This window comes from Lepidothrix coronata, unplaced genomic scaffold (genome assembly GCF_001604755.1).
Source record: "Lepidothrix coronata isolate B3197 unplaced genomic scaffold, Lepidothrix_coronata-1.0 Scaffold16, whole genome shotgun sequence".
NCBI lineage: Eukaryota > Metazoa > Chordata > Aves > Passeriformes > Pipridae > Lepidothrix > Lepidothrix coronata.
Genome location: NW_016690196.1, coordinates 5,402,621 through 5,424,994, shown reverse-complemented (window position 1 = coordinate 5,424,994; position 22,374 = coordinate 5,402,621). Strand labels below are relative to the sequence as shown.

At 35.3% G+C, this 22,374-nt stretch overlaps 1 protein-coding gene across 1 annotated transcript in view; it reads right to left on the bottom strand.

Moving 5' to 3' along the window:
- The window catches only part of TTC27 (tetratricopeptide repeat domain 27), a 126,601-nt gene that overhangs the window by 9,339 nt on the left and 94,888 nt on the right, over positions 1–22,374 (bottom strand). Inside the window, exons 13-16 of the mRNA XM_017806838.1 lie at positions 16,462–16,689; positions 11,100–11,198; positions 9,357–9,409; positions 5,157–5,322 (exon numbers count right to left, since the gene is read on the bottom strand). Coding sequence (XP_017662327.1) covers positions 5,157–5,322; positions 9,357–9,409; positions 11,100–11,198; positions 16,462–16,689 — 546 coding nt within the window. The remainder of the gene's footprint in view (positions 1–5,156; positions 5,323–9,356; positions 9,410–11,099; positions 11,199–16,461; positions 16,690–22,374) is intronic.

The following is a 22,374-nucleotide window of genomic DNA, read 5'->3' as shown; positions in this document are numbered from 1 at the left end:
TTGGCAACTTTAATGTTTCAACATTTTCGTCCATGTGATATTAATACTTACAATGAAATCACATTAATAGCAATATTAATATCAAGATAGTAATAAAATGAATGTCAAAGATGACCTGTGATTAGTCACAAACCACAGAAATATACCACTGCTCTAGCAAAAGTAGAATGGGGTTCATCCTCACAAATCAAGATGCAATTCACTGGCAAAAAACAATGTAAAAATTATGACAGTACCCAAGTATATCACACTTAAAACATATGCAGTTTAGCATTTGTGATATGTCATTTCTTAAAACAATTTTTCTTCTACAGAATGACTGAATTAAAATGCATCCCAAAAAATAGTCAGTTTTTATCAGATACAGGAAATTTTTGACAGAACAACCCAAATAAATCAAAAAAGCAGAAACTGTTATTAATAAATACATGTAATAGAAAAAGTAAAAATAATTATACATCTACCTGGTATCTTATCACAGATGATACAATATCATAGTAGCATCTGTACATCAGCTAAAGACTTCCTCCCTTTTCCCTGCCAAAACCATAACAGTAGCTTATAGGCTTTATAAAACTATATGACAACTGGCTGTTCTTTCTTTTATTTTCTAGTGCTCTTATGAGTCACTTTAGATAACAGAAAATATGATCAACTATTAATAGTCCCAAAGTTCTGAAATTCATATTATATTAATGATTTGGAATACGAGGGGCAAACCCCCATTATTAAATGAATCAGGTCTTCTATAATGATTTGCTAGCAAAACACCAGAAAGTGTTGATATTTCCATTACTACAGCATTGTAATAAAAAAAAAAAGAGGTGTAAGAAGAAATATTCAGCTGTGTTCTCTTTTGACAAGGAACAAGAACTGGTCCTGAGGATTCATACATAGATGTATGACTTGTCACTTTAACAAAATATTTACTTAAAGTCAAAAAAATTACTTCGCATAAACATCATGTGTAGTCATAAAAAATTTTAGAGCCAATGATATTTTGTTTGCACATGAAGAAAAAAATTTCCTTAGTCAGTAGGATTTCGCAACTGAAAAATTATCCGTATTCTCATAGAGTTCTGGCTTTGCTTACACTTTCATCGTGATAATCCATCTCCTTTTTCCGTGTAAGCTTTAGCACTACAGCAGTGAAAACGAAACTAGTGTCAAAACCCGGATTAAAGGGCCCATTAAACAGTAATGAATCATTAATGCTTGGTTGTGCCCAGTTCTTAAATGAAGTTATTTCAAACTGCAAGTGAATTGTGCTAATCATCAAAAAGTATTTAGCACTGTAGCAGAGCTTTCCATTTTAGATGGTTGTCCTAAGTGTTAAAATTTGTATCTTTGAGAAATTTTGAACTGCCATATATACTAAACTACTAAAGTAATGCTCTGTTACCCAGGATCTCAAACAAGCAGTAGAGCGTTTTTTGTTTATTTGTTCATTTGGGTTTTTTTCATGTCTCTTTTAATGAACTGGGCTCCATATGACCACTGAGCAGGGTTTGTGTTTAGTATGACATCACACTATCTGCATTCCTCCTTCTCCTTTGCTTTTGTAAATAATGTGTGTTCACTAAAAACTGAACAAAAGACACCACAAGACAAAACCTTCAAAACAAACCAAATAATTTATAAATGCTGTGATTGTCACCAGTTAATCTCATTTCACAATTGTTCTCCAAACAACTCCTTTCATATAAAAATTCTCTTGGTCAAACCATTTTTAGAAGCTTCCCTAATACTAATCAAACTTGACAGTGCTCAAGAAAGAAGAAAACCCTCAGATAGCAGATCCAAAACAACAAATCTGCAGTCTGTGAGCCCTCCCTGCACCCCTTCCAAATGAAAGGTTTTAAAATAAAGATAATTGTCATTAGTGAGCCACTTAAAAGAAACAGAGCTCCAGAAATTTTTAATTCCTACCCCCGCTTTTCAAAATCCCTTGGAACGTGTCCTTGTGGCCTTTCGTTAGAAACAGTTTGGTAACACAAGCCACTGAAACGAGGATGTTACTTAATGTAGAGCTTAAGAGAAAAACTTTGCTAGAATCTGAAAAACACAGAACTGCAAAGTGGAACGCTTTGCCCGTACTTCTGCATTCGTATTCTTTGTCAGCACATGATGAAGACTTGGTTTCAGAAGCAGTGCATCAACACTTTTCCACCCACAAAATAGCTTTGTTATTCACCAAACTGCAACTTTCCAAGTAAAAAAGGTTGACTGCCTCATGCATGTGACAAAAAGTAGTATGATGAGCAGTTGCAAAATGTTTCAGGTATATTTACTACCTCATGCTAATAATTCAGAGACTAAATTGATGATTACAACAAGTAAGGCTTTTTCCTTGGGTACTTTTTAGTGACTGGTCTACCAGTGGAAACTACAGATAATTCAGTGAGCCTTCGTATGTTATTACATAACATGTATATTAAAAGTTTTCCAGGTATATTTGTCAGGAGGTTCATGAACATTAAAAGAAATATGGAAATGTGAAGAATTTTAAGAACGAGTAAGGAGGGAAGGTAAAAAGGCATGCTTTTAACATGTATGTGGAATGCTAGGAAATTGAGACCTTTGAAACTATGTCCTTTGCTGTAATCTTTTATTGCATTGTTGCTTCATTATAAAGAGCCCTTTAGCCTTACTGTGTTCAATTCTGTCTGCAGAATCTGTACATACATATCTTCAAGCCTCATGACATCATGATCTCAGAACCTTTGCCACAAGGATGACATTGTTAAATTACTAGAATAGCTTAGAAGCAAATTTTCCCAGGTCTTCTGTACTCAGAAGAGTGTGAAAAAAGACACCAATGGCCTAACAGAAATTCTACATGAAGATCTGAATGCTTTACTGTTATTAGAAGAAATTAGCGATTTTTAAAAATATGACTTCATACTATTCTGAAGTAAAATAGTCTGATGTAACTACAGAAATCAAGGACATTTCGAATTATATATTCAATTGCATACTTGTAATTGATGCATTCAGTCTCACAAGGAGTATTCTGCAACAATGATTATGCTAAAAGCAATTAGTCACTGGCTTTCTGTTTTCACAAAGAACCAGAATTGATAACTCAACTTGTTTCTTTCAGTTTCGTGGATATTTATTTTATTTCAATTCCTACCTTCTTTCTCACCACTATGCCATCTAACTTAGTAGTCTGTCAGTAAAAATCTATGATGACTACAAATACTAAATATAACCTGAGAGAAGATCATACTATGCTGCATGGAAACAAAGGTGTAGGTTTCCATGTACTCATGCTTATGATTTTACATTGCTAAAACACAATTGCACAAGGCAATTATACCGATGATCTCTAAAACAATCCAGTTGGCAAACTGGAGAGGCTTAGCAATTAATCGTGAGCTCTGTAAACAATCTCAGCACAAGCTTTTATTTTTATATGCTTTTTTGTTTTGCTACAGAAATACTCTTCTCTTCCTTGTAAGAAAATTGATTAAAGTCTTCCTGAAATTCTTTAATGAAGCTCTGAGGTTTTTCTTGGCAAAATAGTAAAATCCTTCTAATTGAGGAAACTGTATTACAAGTTACAATGAAACCCATAAAACACTTCACATATCAGAAGTCAAAGTTAAAATTAGGATGAAAAAAAATGTAGGAAGGAGAGCATATATATGCTTCTGTAAAAATGATAAAAGTTAAATGAGAATAAGATGACAAAAGAGTTATACAACAAAAATAGAAATTTAGCGCAAGCAATATCCCCAAATATTTTAACAAAATATACTACATAGAATCTGATGAATAACAGTAACAGGAGTCTGTATCATCTAAAAATATTTAAAATGGGCAAATACATGTAGAAGGTTCTATTCCTAGTCAGCTGTCAATCTGTTTAAAATAATACAGTACACCACCCCTAAAAATGCTATTTAAACTAACAATTGAGAAAAAAATCCATTGAAAAAAGCCAACCATCTACAAGATGTTCCATGACAGGCCCTACCAGTACTACAATACTGTAGCTGTAAAACACACTAATCCTTATCACTTAAAGACTATTTTCCATAGATATTTCTTAGTGCAAAGAGAGTAAGACCTTTAATGTTAGCTAATCAAACCTAAAAGATTTTATTGAGATAGAATGTTATCCTGTGCATGATTGGCTTTATAGTAGTAAGTACTGCAGTCACATACAACTTGTTATTAAAAAGTATTCTGAAAAAATAGTTAACATCTCTGCCTCCCATGAACAAATGAGATGTTTCCACAATCGGAACTAATTCTGTCTGTTCTCTCTACTCATCACTGGACTCAAATTCACAAGATCCAGGAAAGTTATTTTTTATGGGACAAAAACCAAAACGTACACCCGGGTTCCATGACCAGCAGCAGCTGGTTCCTCTTACCCTGGTACTACACACAGTCTCCCTAAGAAGTCGTAAGCTTTTAAACCAGATCTGTTAAGTTTGCAAGGGATTTTGAAGGTGTTTCACTACTATGCTTCAGAGATTCTTTGGCTTGCCTTTCAGATTCACCTTGCTGTTTTCACTGAGTGTACAGAACACTCCTTGGATCAGAACCTGGTTTCAGGCAAGGTAATATCACAGCTGAAGCTGTTGAAGTAGGTTCTCTGGATTTTGTCAAGAGGATACATTTACAAACACAGAAGTTAACTGAACTTAACTGAACTACAGTGAAAGATGAGCAAAAAATACCTCTTTTATTTTTCTTTATTCTTTATTTTAATACATTCAAATTACTTTCAAAGGCTCATTTGCGGAATTTTCAAACACATGGAAAAAGATTACCTTACTTTAAACTACATAATTTATATTATTTCTGATACTGAGACATGTGGGAACAATATGGAAAGAGGGGGTTATGCATAGTGTTTCATATAAAAATAGATCTTAAAACTGCAAGGCTCATATTTGTCCTTTGAAGAAGTCTGCAATCTGCAATCAGGATGCAAAGGTTTTTGGTTTTGTCCATTTTTATTTTAAACATTTATTCTTACAGTACAAATCCCCAAAAATTAAATCACTTGCCAACATAACTTCACTGGAATGCATACTGTCATTACTGATACCACTATCAGTAGCTATCAGCAATCTCTCTCTGTCTCAGAAGAAAAAGTAATGAACATATAGGATGACTAAATATGAAAACTTCCTGACCTGTGTATCCTTGTACTTCTCTTTTAAGTCCATGAGCCGGTGATAAGCTTTAATTGCCTCTGAAAACTCTCCAACATCTGTACTGGTGAGAAGATAGTTCTCCCATATTTGCCAGTGCTCATAGTTGCACTTGAGAGCTTCTTGGAGGGTTCGAAATGCTTTGATCCTAATCAATAATAAAAACAGAATAGAAATTAAGATTCTATATTAAATCTTGATTGCAGAAGATTTCTAGACTAAAATTAGTTGGCATTCTATCAAATATAAAGCTGCTTATTTAAAAAAATACATTTAGAAAACAGTGCAACGTAAAAGCTATTGTTCATCATTTACAATATTGATAATCCCTTAATCTCTTTTGCAAATTACTTTCTATCAGGTCATTCAAAACAGTACACTCTGTACTCTGAACTATGTAATTTTTGTTAGCGCTCACAATTATTTTTTGACAAAAATTCATCATAATTTTGCCATCTATGTCAATATTTTCCTTTCTGAATTTTTAACTCGAACCATGAGAAAACAATCTTACTCATGCTGCAGTTCTAATACACATTGAAAAACAGAAAATCACTGAGTTCATGGCAGATGCAGAATGGTACTGAGTTATTTCATCACACAGAAGAAGGTTACTTAACAGCTTTTTGTGATTTATTTTAAACATTTGCACATGGTAAACATGCATGTCCACTGCACAGAAGCTCTGCATTTTTAACTGTTTTTTTCCTTAGGTCAGCTGGAAGGTTTACTTACCCTCTCTGCTCCCTGATGCTGTGTTGCTCAGTACAAATGTACTGAGTAGCCCAAATGTCAGAGTAGCCCAAACACTATTAGGGGTCCTTCTCCAAAGGTGCTGCCCAGTGAACCATCTCACAGGAGCAGGAGAAGGTTTTATGGAATAAAGGTGGATAGCACAATTCCTATAAAATCATTATCAAGTTACAAAGCATCTTTATTTTTTCATATGGATCCACTGCAGGCAACTCTTGACCATTCTCTTACTAAAAGAGAGAAGTAATGGCATTCTCTGGTAAGCAACATGCCATCTGAAGTATATGTTGGTAAGGCCTGTGTGCTTACTGTTTAAAGTTTTAAACATATTGCCAAAAGTTGCAACAAATCTGAAACTTTAAAAAAAGCTTTGCTGGAGAATTGCAATTATATGGTTCTTTCTAAGAGACCAAAGTGTACTCTCAGTTGGACAGTCATGATACGTAAAAAAAAGTCACAAAGGAATAGATTCCTTTAAATAAAAACTTGAAACAGAGTTCTCCTGGGTTGGTAAAAAAAAATCTACATTGGGAAGACATGACAATAAATCTCTTCTTAATAAATATCGTATAAAGATGGCCTGTTATCAAAACTTGCAGTTCACTTCCTCTATTCTACTGCTTGAGTAAGTTGTTAAAAGTGCTCTCTCTAAAGAAAGCCCAAAGAAATTGTTGGTTGAATTTCAAAAAGAGAGTCCAAGACAGTGTAAATATCTCAGCCAGGAAAAGGTACTATCTAACTAGTTGATCAGGCCATTAAAAGCTTGGAATGGCTGGGTCAGGGAAAAATGCCAATAACTGCCAATGTAAGCCCTCAATATTAAAAAAGTTACTAAATACACATGAAGAGAGCAGATTGCTAGAACAAAATTATGTAAGGAAAACAGGTAATTTGGCATAGCTACAGCAGAACAGTCTGCAGGCAGGATCTTCCCGTGTTCACTCCTTTCTTCTTTCTCTTCCTGATATATTGATAGACATAATGCTGATGAGTAAACGTACTAACAGTTGAGTCTCCTCCACTGCTAACAGATTCACTTCACTAAGAGATTTTAGACCCTGATTTTGATAGATTGTATTAGAAAAGAACAGAGACCTGTTCCTTCCTCTGTGGATTTTGCTACAATGAAAGCTGGGATGTGCCACAGCTCTCTGACAGGCTGGAAGATGCTCTGCCTGACTGATGTACCCCATTGAGAAACTGTTTCTGCAACTGCTCGTCAACATCTGCAGGATTAGCCTGCATCATCTGTCCTATCTTCCTAAAAAAGTTAATAAGTTCTCAGAAGGGCAGATGCCAGTAAGATGCAAATGTGAAATGTAATCAAGATACCAAAGGGATGGGATGGAAGACGTATTTCACAAATTGTCACTCTCATGATGCTAATAAAGCCATCTAGATTCTCAAAACAAATCCCCTATGCACTTAACCAATCATGTAATGATGGCGTATCCTTAACCAGTTAAACCAACTCATATCCAAACAGGAAACAGTAGCTGCATCAATGCATCATCCTGTCTCGGAAACCAGGAATCTTTCACCCAAAGGACAAAGGGCCAGTTCCAGTTTCAGTTTGCTCTGACAAATCCAAGACCTAGATTTCAAGGACCTCCTGGCACCCAAGGAAGTTCTTCTGGTAAACCAAATCACAGAGTCTGTTTTCATCACAACTAATTTTTCTGAAGGAAATTCAGAATACACAAAACTTGTGGAGTCTTATAAAGCAAACAACCTCAAAACAAAACAAAACCCCTTTCCTTTGGGTCTTAGCAAATTGGTTGCATACACTTTTCATAAAAGCGTAAACATTTTATATTTGTCTGTTGTATGAGACTCTGCCAAGACTTGGTCAAATGTGCAATGCATGAGTAGGCCTGATTTAACAGCACGGCTGGAGTAAAGCTTGATTTTTTTGAGGGAGTGAAAGAAAACAATTAAATATTTTACTTTGTTTTCCTTTTTTAAATCCTCACTCAATTTTAGGCTTTTTTTGCTGGCAGGCTTGAAAAATAAGAATTTAAACTTTCACCACCACTCAGTCCCCCCAATAAATTGTTCTGAAATGTACTGCTATAGATATTCTCTGTTTTGAGAGTGAGTTAAATGAGCTCATACACAGTCTTGGTCTATAAGTGACTACACGAATAATCAAAGAGGTTGCTATTCTACTTCAAATACAAGCCACACTTGGATACCAGCATGTAATACTGACATAAAATTTACTGTACAGTCCTATCCCACGTGTTTTGTGGGGGGAAAAAGCGCAGAAACATGCCCCCCTTTACTGCTTCTGATACTATATCAAATAGATTACAAGTTTTGTATGTATTTAGCATATTAGATCACAAGAATAGATTAACAAGAATAAAATTCAACCAGTAAAATGAAACTAATCACTCAGTATTTTCTCAGCCTTCTAGCAGATGGGCAGAAAAATTACTTTGATTAAAGATACGTTTATGAAACAGGCCTAAGGCAGTACACTGAACGTATGACATTTTGAACTTTATAGAAAAGGAGCGATCAATCACGTCATCCAAGACAATGAATTGGGGATACTCAAGGCACTGATGAAGATGAAAGGAACTACTGAAAAGTTAAAACAAGCTCTTGATTTCTATTACTTCTTAGCCTTGTGTAGTTATTCTAACCTTTATTTTCTCCTCCCTCCTGCTCCCATTAGCATATCAATCTCTTGATTTCATTTGTGATATTACTTCCCACTGTGTATGTTTATAAATTAACCCTTTTTTGTAAATTTACTATTCTTTCTCTTTTTTTAGTTTGCCTCCTGACTGCATAACCATATAAATTTATGTCAGATTTTGAATAGAGGTTTTAAAAATAATTTATCTTATTCTTTTGTTTCATTCTTTGGGGACAAGTTATAATGTGAAAATTCTTAAATATTAAGTTCTTTCAGGTAAACTTTTATTACACTGAGTTGAAATCCAAAGAGGAAAAAGAACAAGCAAGCTAGCATGTGTGCAGATTTCCATCTGCTTTTGTAATGCAAAAACCAAACTGTCTGGTTTTCCCTTAAATCTACTGAGAATAATATACTATGAAATTACATGGGTCTGAATGTACAGTTTGCTTGAAATGGACCTATCTTCTTAGCTTCATAGTCAAATCAGTTTCCAATTTTATTATGAATGTTTTGCACTGGTTGTACTTACTACATCATAAATACTTTTAACAAGAAAACACAGTAGAGAGAGGCTGCTACTTGTATAAAGCTTATGAAGCTATTTCCTGTGAAATGAAATAGTTACCAGTGACTTAACCAGGGAGAGGGAACTGAAGGGCTAAGAATTACAAAATACGAGGTAAGCACCTTATAAGAATAAAAACCCTAATGTCAAAAAAAAGGAAATCCCAGTTATTTGTTTTGGTAGCAGTATCTTCTAATCCTTTTGACGTACTTACTTCTGTTTTAATCTGATATAAGCAGTTGATAAATTGTTCCAGGCCTCAGCATTCTAGAATGATAAAAGAAATACCAAAAAATTTATGCACTTATATTGTGCTTACTTGATAAAAGTATGTAAATTAAACTATCAAATATTGATTTTGCTAATCACACACACTGACAGATATTTTCTACAAGGCAGTTAAAATATTACATTGAAATACAAATTATTTTATTAAAATTGAAATACATAAATAAATATTACTACATCAACAACAATCAAGTATATAATAACCAATTAACTGTCTTGCTGTTGGAATACACTGTTATAACTCACACTAAGTTAGCTATTGCCTTCAGTCTAAACTGTAAACACATATCCTCTTCTGGATCTAGCTGGGAAGGCTGGAGAGGTCATTGCTGCCAGCAGCTCATCACTTCTCACTAGCTGGAAGCTACTTACCTGCACCACTCTCTGTTACTGGAAAAAAAATGATCTGAATGTCCCCTAATGCATCTCAGGCAAACAGATAAAACCTGCAGAGCAATGTACAGAGATGATTCCTGCCTGTTGCCTTACACTGCTATAAATGTGAAGCCCCACCACTGAATTCAGCAAAGCGACAACTGGAAGAGATTTGAAGAATAGAACCTGAGCCCGGCATTGAAACACAGCCTGGTACTGAAGGCTATCCCCAGCTTTAAGGAGCACTTAAATCATGCCGGGAAACCTTTCCGAGACTTAATTCATAAAAACAGTCACTACATTGCTGCAGATGACTGTATAAAGATAGATTTCACCTCCATAACTGAGAGCCAGCCCAGCACCCTTTACTCATAAAAGAAATACCACTTAACCCACTGAGAAGTCAGTTGGCTTGGTCAAATGAATACAATTAAATGTAGACCCTAGAGAGATAAATGAATACAATTTTAGTATCTACTTGAAAGTAAATCTACTATACTGAACAAGAAAAAAAATCAATAAATAAAATAAGAATTCCATTTAAATACAGAGTTGTCTTTATATACATTTTTTTCCCCAAGGAACTTATTTCATTTTATAATAAAGAAAAAAGAATACTCTGTCACCTTTCATTGCTCTCTTATTCACATTCCTCAAGAGAAAAGAATGAATAATAGTTTCTATCACATAGGTGGCATTAACTCTAAGCAAACAACATGCTGGCAATCAGGCCTTTTGACAGAAGTATTGCCAGTTTATTCCTGAGATATGTTCCAGCTGACACCTCCATTATTGCAATCCACAGTCAAACAGCAATGTATACTTGCACATCCTGCATCCTGAAAAAATGGCTAAGCTCTGTTTCCCCTGTGCTCATTAACTATATAGTTACAAATCTACCTGTCACACAACAACTTATTTGACCTTTTTTTTCCAGGAGAATTTGATTACCTAAGGACTAGGTATTTTAATTTAATTTTTTGTTTTATCTCTCTTTTTAGCTCTCCTCACAACTACTCCTTCTCTTTTCTCTGATTTAGCAATTTATGCAGGCATAAAGGAATTTCGTAAATATATATTAACATTCACACACTCATAGTTGGACAAAGTTAAGTATTAGGTAAGTATTTTTTTGATGCCTCATGACAAAAATATATCCTTCATGCATAAGTTTAATTTATTCAAAGGGCTAAGGCTTAAACAAGTTTTTCGTTATTGCCTTGCTTGTTTATAATGAAAACATCCTTGTTGCTTTTAGATAAACCATCTGAATCGCTTGTTCAAAAGTACATACATCTGGTTCCAATGTCACGCAGCGCTGAAATGCTTTGGCAGCACCTTCATAGCCTTCTAAAGCAATGTATGCACAGCCCAAGGAAAACCATACACCTAGCTGGAGAGAAAAAAATGAATGGTCACATATATAACATAGATATTTCTGCATAAAATAAATAATTTTGCCTGGATGAACGCAACTCTTATCAATTTTACCTGGTCTTCAGCTATAATAGTATTGTACTGGAAAAATAACATCCTATGTGCAGATTATAGGAAAACTTTAGGTTCAAGCTTTTAATAAATATGGATAAACAAAGGTTGACTACATAAAGACCTCATAACCATTTGTGAAGTGCTCTTTAATGGTGCATCTTTGTTTAAGAAGAAAGTCATAGCTATTTAGAGCTTTGCATATTTTGTTTTAACTTATGAAAAATCCACATTCACTTTATAGTATTATGATTAGGTTAAATGGTAAACACTAGGAAATGTATTTCAAGGAAATTCCATTTTACAGAAAACATCTCTAGTGACCAAACATGAACATTTCAAACTTATGGCTCTACTTGTCAGAATATCAATCTTCTTGAGTTTATAATGCAATGTTTAGACATAGAAATGTACTTAAGCAATGTCTTGCATAGAGAACAGAACTGTACCAGTTCAATAATCTTGTATTTAAATTCTTTAGTTGTTACAACCAAATACCTCTCATCCACACAGATTCAACCAGGGAGAAGAGCTGAGCACATCCCTTCTCCACTCCCCCTACTCAGGAAGCTGTAGAGAACAAAGAGGTCACATCTCAGCTTCCTTTCCTCCAAACTAGACAAGCCCCAAGTCCTCAGTCGCTCCTCATAGGACATTGCTTTCAGTCAGCCCTTTCACCAGCTTTGTTGCTCTCCCCTGTATGCTTTTAAGGACTTTCACACCCTTCTTAACCTGTGGGACTAAGAACTGCACACAGTGCTCAGGGTGACACTGCACCAACACTGCATACAGCAGGATAATCAGCTCTTTGGACCTGCTGGTTGTGCTGTGTCTGATGTGCCCCAGGAACGTGGTGCCCTCTTGGTTGCCAGGGCTCACTGCTGACTCACAGTGAGTCTGCTGTCCAGTGGTAGGACATGTGGAAATGGTTCAAAGCTGCTCCAGGGGAGGTTTAGACTGGACATTAGGAAGCATATTTTTACTGAGAGTGGTCAAACACTGGAACAGGCACATTAGAGAGGTGGTTGATGCCCCAAGCCTGCCAGCGTTAAAGAGGCATTTGGGCAATGCCCTTAAAAACATGCTTTAACTTGGTCAGTCCTGAATTGGTCAGGCAGTTGGACTAGATGATCATTGTAGGTCTCTTCCAACTGAAATAGTCCCTTTTACTCTAAATAGTATTAGGTAAAAGTATAAGTTATAGCAAAATAAATATGTATTTTCATAGGTCTTTAATACCAAGTTCCTGATTTCCCACATGGTTAATTCTCAAAGAGCTGCAAATTAAGCATTACTACCTTTTTGAAAAGTTCTGTAATTCAAAAAAATCATTAAATCCTAAGTACATTGACAGAACATTTTCTGACAGCATTATGCTCTTTAAATGTATACAGTCAAAACAAACCAGAACATTTTATAAGGTGCTGCAAAATTGTTCCAGATAGTACTACCTACTGCAATAAACTCCACAATTTCTTCATTCTAAATGCCAAGGTAAAAAAAAACATAAACAGTTGTTCTTGGAATTTTTTTTGAGAGGGAAAGAGGTGGGGAAGAGGAAGATGGAAAACCCGGTTACATTAACTCTATATTGCACAACATACTACTTTTCAAGATGTCTGTTTAATGTTTATATTCTCTTGCATTTGGGGGACTAGTTCTGATGCAAGCAACTTTGATAATTCAGGTTCTTCTGAGGAAACCATAACAAATATTTAAACACAAAAACATTACCTTAAAAAGTTTTGCAAATCAGAGATTTTACAGAGTTGAGGACAAAGCTGTTGGTTCATATGCAAGGAGCTTTTACCTCTACAAATTAATTGCAAACTCTGTAGGAAACATTTTTGTAGTTCTCTCCAGATTAGGCTAATTTTCCTGTCTCTGAGACCCAACTTAAAATCAGTAATATGATATCTGCTATAGAATTTATAGTTAATCTGCTTCAAAGCTTACATCCCAGAATACAAACACATGAAATTCATCTGTCAGATCTGGCATCCTGGTGGACAGTCTTAATTATATCGAGAAAAGAACTGAACAAGCTGGACAATAAAGATATCCTTTTGCTTTTGAGGGTGTACATGGATGACCCATCCCTAGAGCACATGGATAAATAGGTGAAGATGGGATTGTCAGTTACATTGGCCTGGGCAAACATGAAAATCTATTTTTCAGTATTGCCAGCCTGTCACCTTTCATGATCTGTAAACTCATCAATCAAGGAAGAAATTACACATGAAAACTATGTTTTTCAAATCTCAGAGGATAAAATTAACAGGAAATAAACATTTAGTCAATCTCATTTTTTAAGGCTCTTTTATCCATCAAGTTTCCAGAAGTGCAGCACTCCCACATGGCTGCTACCTCATTAACTCCCCTTTATCTTCCTTCTAGATCAGTAACTTTCTGGACATGAAAAGGGGGGTAGAGACAGGAGCAATCAAGTATGAAATTGAAGGCGAGCTACAACTCTACAGTTCAGGATACAAGTTAAATAGTGCTTGTGTAAAGGGTGAGAGAACAACAATCACTGCATTTTTTATAATTCTAATGAGTAACAGCAGCACAGTCTCACTTCTGAGCTTGTAATTCCAGAATCTGATTTGACTAAAGCTTCCACCATCTTAATTTTTTAAGGCTGATGGTGAGCAGCTACATTTCTCAGGAACTGGCTTACCAATGCTTAAGCCTGTCAACTCATTCCTCAAGCAAAAGTTGCAGCATGAGAAGAAAGTGAAATGATTCTGTAATTCTATGGAGAAAAGCTACATGAGCAGGTACCTAGCAAAAGTCATACAGCGACTGCAAAGAATGATAAATGATTTTATTTTCTTAATAATTTGAGGCAAGGCATTTTGCCTATGCATGAAGATTGTGACTGAATGAAAAAAATGTGAGAACTGGACATGATGAAGGAGGAGATGAAAAGTCCCTGGGATGGGAAATAAGTCAAGAAGCTGCATGAGATGCTATGATGCAAACACAAAAAGCATGCAGAAAATGGAATGGGTTGTGCAGATGGAAAAATGCCACATGTAAAGAAATGTAAAGAAAATTTTCTTTATGATCAATTCTGAAGTTAACAGTGTAAAACAACAACAGAACTAGTATGGATTAAAATTACAGGCCTCAGTAATAAGCAGTGTACTGTATCTCAGAATACCTGACTGAAGTGGAGAAGATAACATGCTGGGGGATATCTGAAGGTTGTGAAAGTAGAAATCCCAGAAAATAAAAGGAGATTCCAATTATTCCACATAGTTTAGTAAATACCATAATGGATGAAATTACAAGAAATTAGATATGAAGCTAGTCAGAAAACAGTATTTACCTTGATCCTTACCAGGATGATCAGATTCAAAATGTTACTATACAAAAGATACTTGTATGTATCTAGATTCACTAGTCCTTCAAAAACAAAGGCAACTCTTTTAATACAGAGGATGTTAAATTTAAGAGCTACTTAAAATGGAAAAGCTAGGATAAAAACTAAAAGGGGCAGCTAAAAGAGTAAAGGTTTGCAGAAGACTTGAAACATTTAAGGCCAACACATTTTAAGGCTTGAGGCAACTACATATAGTCATTCAAAAAGGCTCTAAAAAGACTAGACAATCATAACAATTAAAAACAAAATAAATGAGATTACTAAGAATAAGAGGACATATTTTAAAAGTTGCTGTGCTAGAAAAACGAGAACACTCAAAAAGAACAAGTCTGCAGGTTAAATGAAAAAACATGGTAGCTGGGTATAAAGAACAAACAAAACCACTCAAACAAAACCCCAAGATTCATTGCCTTTGATCTACTGTAGTAATGAAATGGTATTTTATCATCCCTTAGATATCTGGAAAGGGAGTATGAATTGCTTCCACAATATAAGAAGTACAGTGACTCTTTAATCATATATTTAGGATATAGAATGAACTTCAGCTGGGTTTTTTTGTGGAAAGAATGGTAAGAATTCCCTTTTTATTGGGGAAGGCATGAAGACGGCTTTCATTTTAAGCTTCTTTGGATAGGATACAAAATAAACAAGCATCTCAGCAGAATATTTCTCAGTTTTGAGCCCTGTGGGCTATCTTCTGCAGCCCATTATTATCTGGAAGCCCTCTTGATTTCAGTGAAGTCCCTATCTGAGTAATATATATTTTGTTGGCATTTCCTGAGTCTGTAACAGAACCGAAAGACAAGAGAAGCATTTTTGGTCATTTTGGTTTCCATTCTAGAGATGTTTATAACTTAGCTGGAGTTCATTTGAATAAGAGTAGGACTCTGATTCATGGGAATAAAATACATCATCAAAATAAAAAAAAAGTTTCATGATAAATTATTTGAAAGGCTGGAGGCCTTTAAAATTTTTCTAAAGCAGAAGTCTAGCAAGTTATGTGGAACTCAAAACAGCAGCTTCAGCAGTGTTCTTTGGAGAGCAAGAAGGAGGAATACCCTACTTTTACATGGACCTGGAAATGGCTATGAAGAGCACATTTCTGTACATAAAAACCCACAAAGCTAGTTAACATCTCAAGACCTTCCATGGGGTGAACCTTATTGGGGTGTAATATAGTGGCTGAGAAACTGAAACAAGATTACAAAAGATGTCTGCAGAACAGCTTGCAAAGGATCTGTCAAAATAACCAGCTTCATCAAGAGAACTCTTTTGACTGCGGTTTCAGTTTTGATGCATTCCTGTAATAAAAGCTACTGTCATCACAAGTGTGACACAATGTTTCTCAGTGACTCCAGAACAGGACAGACCAGAAGACTTAAAAAGATTTCTGTGAAATACAGAGATCAGAGTTTGTAACTCAAAGCCAATAGACAGAGCAAAGGATAATGTCATTACAGACTGCACAGCGTTCTTCTTGTAACTATTCCGCTTGACACTTGTTCATCATTTATTTGATGGTAATTACTAATTTTCAATGGCTTCATCTTTTTGAAATAGAAGAGGTGAACAGGCAAAGATTTAGCTGCATGTAAGGACCTGAATGCAAGGATGTCTTCATTTCATGTTACCTTTTTTGGCCAGGCTTTCAAGTACGCAGTGAAAAATTTGCTAAGAATACTAATAAGCTCTTACTTTGACAACTGTGCACAGAATTGTCTTTGTAAAAAGTATCATCATTCAAAACCGAACACACTAAAACTAAGCATCATTTCCCAACCTGCATAGGGTTAATCTGTACTGAACGTTCAAAGCACTCCACACATTCCCTGAATTCCCGGTTTCGGAGATGAAGGAGGCCTTTGGAACGCTGGGCACGGGCGCTTCGGTGCCTGGAGAGCTCCCAGGCCTTGTCATAATACTGGTGGTCTTTAAGAACATCACCAAGCAAACAATATAATCCTGGTGTTTCCTTTTTCTCTAACTCCCGTCTGAGTATTTCTTCCGCCTGTTAAAGAACAAAGAGAAATCAATTAATGATGAGATTATTTATTTTCAGTTACTTACCTACCTGAGTCGATACTGCTTTAGCACCTTGCAATCATCAGTTGAAGACTAAGAAGTAGGGCTAGTGAGGAAATAGTATCTTCATCCAACACAGCATCGAACATGAAGCCTAGATAGAATTTGGTTCCAAATTGATTTTTTAAAAAAAACAACAAAAAACCACTTCAACATCAACATATTATGATGGCTTTTTGTTTAACACACCAAGGGAAAGTAAACCATAAAAAAAAAGCAGCAGCTTTCTCCTCTTTTTACATCTTAGGTATGTATTCTGTCCCAAGAGCAAACCCCAGTCCTGGACATCAAACCTACACCTACTTCATAGCAATGCAGTATCAGCACCATTAAGGTATCTGCAATCCTAATAGTTTATAATTTGTGGTTTTTTCATTCCCTAATAAGTACTCTTGCAATGACTGTCATTCCCTTTTCTCTAATTGCACCTTTCTGAAAATAGTGATTTCCCTTCTATTACATCTAAAGACAAATCCACTTTCATACTGTTGGTTGTAGAAATGCTACTCTTTTACACAAGATGCAGAAGTTATAAATAGATGTAGTTATAGATTTATCTAGTTTGAGATAAAATATATTCAATATATACACAACATTATGGAAAAGAAGACACAAGCTGTGTCTCCCAGACATCGATTATGGGCTATAACTAACTTTCAAAAGCTCTTTATCTCAGGGCCACCATCTTGCTTTAACAATAAAATTATTGTTTCTCTTTTAAACAAGAGACAATCTGCTTTCTGTGGCTTTTTGAAAAGACAAATACACTGGGACAGATGATCTGTTGTCTAGATTGAACTCTTACCTCAGTCCCCTGCTGCAAAAATGTAACATAAATAATTAAGATCAGTATAATTTTTCTATTAGAAAAGATCTACTTGGAACACCTCAACCAAGAAGGATCCAACACAGCCTACCACAGAATTAAAGTTCAACGTTGTAACACGAGTCATTCTTCTATCATATCTAGTTTATCTAAAAGGAAACTTGACATCATCTCTGCATATAAATTATTACTGCTTTTCTTGTTTCTGTAAGAATTGCTTTCTTTGACCTTCAGAAGAACTCTAGAGAAGCAAAATCTCTTACTCCAATTGGTAAAATTCATCAAAACTGTACGAAAATCACCTTTAGAAAAATGCCCTTTTTTTTACTTTGTTTTGAAATATTTAATGCATAGTAATTTTAGCATCTCATTCTCATTCTTACTGCTACTTTTGTTAAATAAAGTAACAGTAAAGCCTACAAATATTTGAAGTGCACAAATGTGAAGAAGGGATGTATTGTTCAGATTCTTAAAAGAATCTTAAAACTAGCAAAAATGGAATCCCATTAAGGAGAAAATTGGTGCTTGATTATTAGGAAAATAACTTGATGGCAAGCACTTTTAAGAAAGCCAAAAAAACCTATTACTTAATGTTTAAAATTAGCCCAGTCAAAGCTCTAGAAAAATCTTCTCTAACTAGAAGACTGTACTTACAGAATCATAGAATGGTTTGGGTCAGAAGGGACCTCAAAGATCATCTAGTTCCAACTCCCTTGCCATGGGCAGGGACACCTTACACTAGACCAGGCTGATCAGAGCCCCATCCAGCCTGGCCTTGAACACTTCCCGGGAATTGGTTAAAGTGCAGTGTACTCCTTCTTACCTGCCTCCATTAGTTGCTATGACATATTAATAATAGACCTACAGATTAATTTTTTTTCTAGAGCAGAGAGAGTTCTGTGCTTTATAATTGCAGTAATCACATTAGGCACCAAAGGATAAGGTGGATTTGTTTCCCCTTCAGATAAAGAAAGAAGAATGAAATGTTGCTGTGTAAACAGGAGATACAAGGTGAAAAGTGCATTGCATGCTGCTTCTTTGCCACTTCCTCTGCAGAGCACTCCTAAGCTCAGGTTGCTATTCTGTGGCAATGCCTAGACTGGAAACACAATCATTCACTAATGGTATTTCACATTTAAGAGCATAAAAATGTCATGTTCTGGTCTAAGCTTACAAAAATTCATTGCCAACATAAATATTTCAGCACACAGATAAAACAGAGAATTAAATAAGCAGAAGTCTGACTTTTTCTTCATCTGATTAGCTATCTGATCACCTCTCTGGCATGTTGCAAACATTTTTATTACTTAAATCTTTAAAGGCTAGTACAAAGTTCATAACTACAAACTAAAAAAAACCACAACAAAACAAACCTCTGTACTATAAAAACATTTGTCTTCTGCAAGAACAGATAATACTTTAAAAACAGGTTCATTCTGTTTAGGTTTTTGTGGAAAAAAAAATAAATTCCTTTATCCTAGCTTTGTAGTAAACTATTTTCAAAAAAGCACATTTGATCTTTGATAGGAACCCTGCTTCTACAAAACCAAATCTTTACAACAAATATTATCAAGAAACATTTTCCACACAGTTCACACAATATACATAAAAAGAAATATAGCAATTTATTCTTATCCATTAAACATGTATTAATGATTAATTGGCATATTTTATAACTAAAAGTTATATCTAAATTTAATAAGACTTGATACAAAAATTATCCATTAAAACATACCTAAAATGAAACTATGAAGATGTATTTATAATACTGCTTTTACAGAACGGTCTGCACCAGAATGGATGGGATTCAATGCTTAGTTCAAAAGTCACGTTGATTCAAATATGAGAAAGATTTAGGCGCTTATCTTCCCTACTATGGTTGGCATGGGAATTGAACTGCCAATGCTTCACAAAAATCTCCACTCATTGAAGAGGGGTCTAGTTTAAATAAAAGGTGGTGCCTTTTTATTACTCACTACACAGACTCCTGGAAACCAAGTTCAAGGTTCATCCTGCATTTGGCTTCCCAACCATAAACTTCCACTTGCCATCGCATCCACGTGCTTTTACTTTATTTGTTTCCTAAAAGACTCTCCTAGTCTCACTCTTCACAGATCTACCAGTTCTAATATTTGTCAATTAATTCCTTTGCTAGTTCTAAGTATTTCCTAAAAAGCTTTCATTTTTTCTGCTTGCGCATTATTTAGTTGGCTACCAGAGCAGCAGCATGAAGAAGCAGAAAGATGAGCATGGATAAAGGTAGCGACAGAAAAGGAAAGCTTTCTGGTTTTCATTTTATCTTCCCTGTAGCTTCATGCATGACCTTGGGCGAGACATTTACTCTTCTTTCTTAGCTTTGTAGCCACATAGAGGAATGCACACCTGCCTTCTATGACTGTTATGATATGTAGTGGAAATGAATCCAAGTTCTTGAAGAGCTCATGCACTAATAGTACTACTTCACATCTGGGAAGCCATTCCTGAATTTAAAGGTGAGCTTCTGAGATCTTGCCATATTGTGTTTCCTCACTCAAATGTTTTGAGATTATATGTGTTATGTCATAACAAGAAAAATAACCCTGCAGAACGTGGATTGCTGGAGTATGTTGGTCTAAGACCAGACTGCACATCATGATGTATACTCTGACGAGATGAAGGAACTGGGATAGGGTTGAAAATAGTGTTGTAAGATGGAATACCCAGCTGATGAAAAAAGGCAGATCTCATGCATCTATCAAAGGTCAGCAGCTACCATGCAATAGAGTTCTTGCCAGGGACAAAGACCTCACTTCAAATGGAAGAACTGAAAATTCACATTTCTGGTTCACCCTTTCTTTAGCAGGGAAATAGTACTGTTTTCAGTGTATTATCCATTTCCAGTGAGGTGGAAGAGATCTCTTACACCTTAACCAAATAAAGTTGTATAATGTTAACAATACTCTGGAAATCTCTGGGTCCCCCTCACAACTAAAAGAAGGAAGAGGGGCACTTTTCAACACCAGTCCTCACTACACACATGGAGATGTCTCCTTTTGCAACAAGTCTGCTAGCAGAATACAATGAGTAAACAATGAGAAAGCCACAGCAACTATCAACATACTGTACATTCAAATTTTATAATACTTTTTTAGTTCTTTTTCTGTGCCCTGTTTCACTCATGCCTTGCCACTCTGTTACTCTTCTGTTGACTCATGTTATAATATTAGTTCCTTCTAATTTTGTTCAGGTTATGAAACGAGTGAATATAGAGCCATATCTAGTAACAGTAACAAATCCACAAAAAAGTTTGCTAAACGTGAGCGACATCTTACTCTGCAAAATTTGTACTGCTACAGGGCCCTGTTATAACCAAATGAATTATGTATTTTCCAACTGCATCATGTGGAGCTTCACATGGTCATATATTTGCTCTGTTTCTTTATCAGTGGATAATTCAAAAGTAGGAAGAAAGAAGATATTACTTGGATGTTTAAGTACTCATCAAACACATTGATATTGTTGATATCTGAATGTTTTATTAGATGTTTCAGTATTTAAATTCATGTTTCCTACATAAAAGAATTTGTGAGTGAAAAACATACAGAAGTTTATTAAATAGCATTTGTTCTTTTGGGTAGATATATGCTAAACTCATTAATGATATGAACGTCCATTGACCAACATATTGCTCTAGTAGATTTTCATGCATTCCTACAAGAATAACTACCACATTTAAAAACATAAAAACATTTTTGATAAATATAAGCAGTTCATCCCCTGAATGTTTTTCAATAAGAAGCACAAATAGTCACTCTCCTTGGTGCACAGCTACGTTTCTAATTTTCTGTCTTTTTTGGTTTGAAGCTCCCTTTCTTCCAGCACTACTGTTATTTAGTACTTACATAGCATTTTCTGTTTTTCAAAGCACAGCACAATCCCTCATTTTGAAAGCATTTCTAAGCAGTTTCCTGTGTCAGATATCCTGTCCTATTCTCCAAGTGCCATTTTCATAACTCCCTAAGGGCAGTTTGTGAATGTAACTGGGACAGAATGTATTTCCAGGAAATGGAAAATATTGACCTCTATTTCTCCACTGTACTGAAAAGATTGTGATATTAACATACTATCCCCAAGGCATGCATAATGGGACACAGAATTTGCCAGCAAGACATATCTGTCAGCTTATAAAGACCAAAATCTAGGCTTTGATACATGACAATCAGAAAAAACATGGAAGTATGAGACATTCTGCTTTTTTTATATCTCTCTATTCAATAAACTTATGTTAAGCATAGTCTTTGTGCTTATGGTGTCATAAAGGCACACATACATTCATATATTTAATGCTACCATATGTCAAACAGGGAGAAAGAATGGAAAAAAACCCCCACCATATTTTTGTCTGAAACTGAATATTGCTGAAATCTATATGAATTCTGAAAATGTTGCTTGATAGTTTAAATTCACGTTACAGCCTTTCTGTGTGAGAGGTTGCACCAGAAAGTGAACACAGCTAAAGTTACATACAAGTAGGCATTGCTTCCAGGTATTATTTTCCAGAATCTTCCTACCATTGTTCTAATAGTATCAGAAAAATAATCAACAATAAGAAGGCTGATACAGCCTGCCACCAGCATTTTTAAACAGTTATGCCACTGACACTTAGAGTGAGGTGCTGGCTTTACCTTGTCTTGTTTGGCTCTGATCACACATAGTGGTAGCAGTGTTAAAGAAATTATGGAAAAGTTTAGGACAACATCAAAACAGACTTATCAAAATAAAGCCTTTTAACTCTTTTCTCAAATG